At 42.6% G+C, this 1,819-nt stretch overlaps 1 protein-coding gene across 1 annotated transcript; it reads right to left on the reverse strand.

Moving 5' to 3' along the window:
• Nucleotides 1-263: 263 nt before the first annotated feature.
• diras1b (DIRAS family, GTP-binding RAS-like 1b) lies at nucleotides 264-860 on the reverse strand. The gene has a single exon (XM_067363772.1). It carries the CDS (start codon nucleotides 858-860, stop codon nucleotides 264-266), a length of 597 nt encoding a protein of 198 aa, XP_067219873.1.
• Nucleotides 861-1,819: the final 959 nt, after the last annotated feature.

The following is a 1,819-nucleotide window of genomic DNA, read 5'->3' on the forward strand; positions in this document are numbered from 1 at the left end:
AACCGATTGCTGTCTGAATAATCCTCAGATGTGAGAGATGGTGCTGATGCTCTGTAATAGAAACAGACAAGGCAATAATACGAATGGGCCCATGCTTGTTAAGGCCGAAGACTGATGGTGAAGGATGAAATCTATGAAGTCAGAGTGAAAATGAGCATAAAATGTCAAATAACACCATCTCCATTCGTTTTTTTTCTCCTCGTTCAGTTACTTTCCTCTGACATTTTATTAATCTATCTCTCCGCTATGTTCCGGTTCCGCCTCTACATGATGCTGCATTTCCCCTTCAGCTTGTCAGCCCTGCTTTGCTTCCCAGAATGCTTGCCGTCGATGTTCAAACTCATGTTCCTCTTCTTCTCCAAGTTGAGAAGCTCCTGGAATAGCTCGGTGACATTGTGGTTAGTCTTAGCCGAGGTCTCCATGAACGCACACTTCCAGGTCTTGGACTGCGCCTCTCCATCCTCGGTCTTGACTTCCCGTTGAGTCTCATCGCTCTTGTTCCCCACGAGCATGATGGGGATGTTCTCTATGTTGCCTTTGATGGCGAGAATCTGCTGGTATATGGGCTTTAATTCTTCCAGGGACTGCTTACTGGTGATGGAGTAGACCAGGATGAAGGCGTGACCCTTGGAGATGGACAGACGCTGCATGGCAGGAAACTGGTGGCTGCCAGTTGTGTCTGTGATCTGCAGGGTGCAGACGCTCTTGTCACAGCTGATCACCTGCCGATACGTGTCCTCCACCGTCGGGATGTAGGTGTCCCGGAAAGTGCCTTTGACAAAACGGAGCACCAGTGAGCTCTTCCCCACACCGCCTGCTCCAAACACCACCACACGGTAGTCGTTGCTCTGCTCGGGCATCTTGAGCCTTCACTTGAGCCGCTCGCTTTTTAGACCTAATAGAGAGAAAAGAAACATTTAGATGATTGTGTTTTGTATAGCCTGGGTTTTCAAACTTTTTGACCACCAAATATGATCCTCTTCCTAAAAACAAAACCAGTTATATATTTACATGTACCCATTTATATTAAGATAAATTCATTTGATTAATTTAAATACAAAAATAGTACTGTTGTTATGTATTCTCTGGTTTTGTGTTTTTGTTATGTGTTCTTTTCATTTGCGTTTTGCCCTGGTTCTGTTCCTGTTTCCTGTCCTGTGTGCCATTTTTGTAGTCATTTCTTGCTTGATTAGTTCCCTCAATTAGGTGCGTCTTGTTAGACTATTACCCTGTGTGTATACAGTGGGTACAGAAAGTATTCAGACTCCCTTTTTTCACTCTTTGTTATATTGCAGCCATTTGCTAAAATCATTTAAGTTCATTTTTCTTCCTCATTAATGTACACACAGCACCCCATATTGACAGAAAAACACAGAATTGTTGACATTGTTGACAAACTCCATGCGGGCTTTTCTCCATGCAGAATTTTTTTTTGAAACCTTGGCCAGATCTGTGCCTTGCCACAATTCTGTCTCTGAGCTCTTCAGGCAGTTCCTTTGACCTCATGATTCTCATTTGCTCTGACATGCACTGTGAGCTGTAAGGTCTTATATAGACAGGTGTGTGGCTTTCCTAATCAAGTCCGAATCAGTTTAATCAAACACAGCTGGACTCAAATGAAGGTGTAGAACCATCTCAAGGATGATCAGAAGAAATGGACAGCAACTAAGTTAAATATATGTGTGTCACAGCAAAGAGTCTGAATACTTAGGACCATGTGATATTTCAGTTTTTCTTTTTTAATAAATCTGCAAAAATGTCAACAATTCTGTGTTTTTCTGTCAATATGGGATGCTGTGTGTACATTAATGAGGAAAAA

Source organism: Chanodichthys erythropterus, chromosome 16 (assembly GCF_024489055.1).
Source record: "Chanodichthys erythropterus isolate Z2021 chromosome 16, ASM2448905v1, whole genome shotgun sequence".
Lineage (NCBI taxonomy): Eukaryota > Metazoa > Chordata > Actinopteri > Cypriniformes > Xenocyprididae > Chanodichthys > Chanodichthys erythropterus.

Excerpts from the sequence above, each read along its gene's own strand:
- diras1b (XM_067363772.1), bottom strand. The coding sequence starts at position 860 with ATGCCCGAGCAGAGCAACGACTACCGTGTGGTGGTGTTTGGAGCAGGC.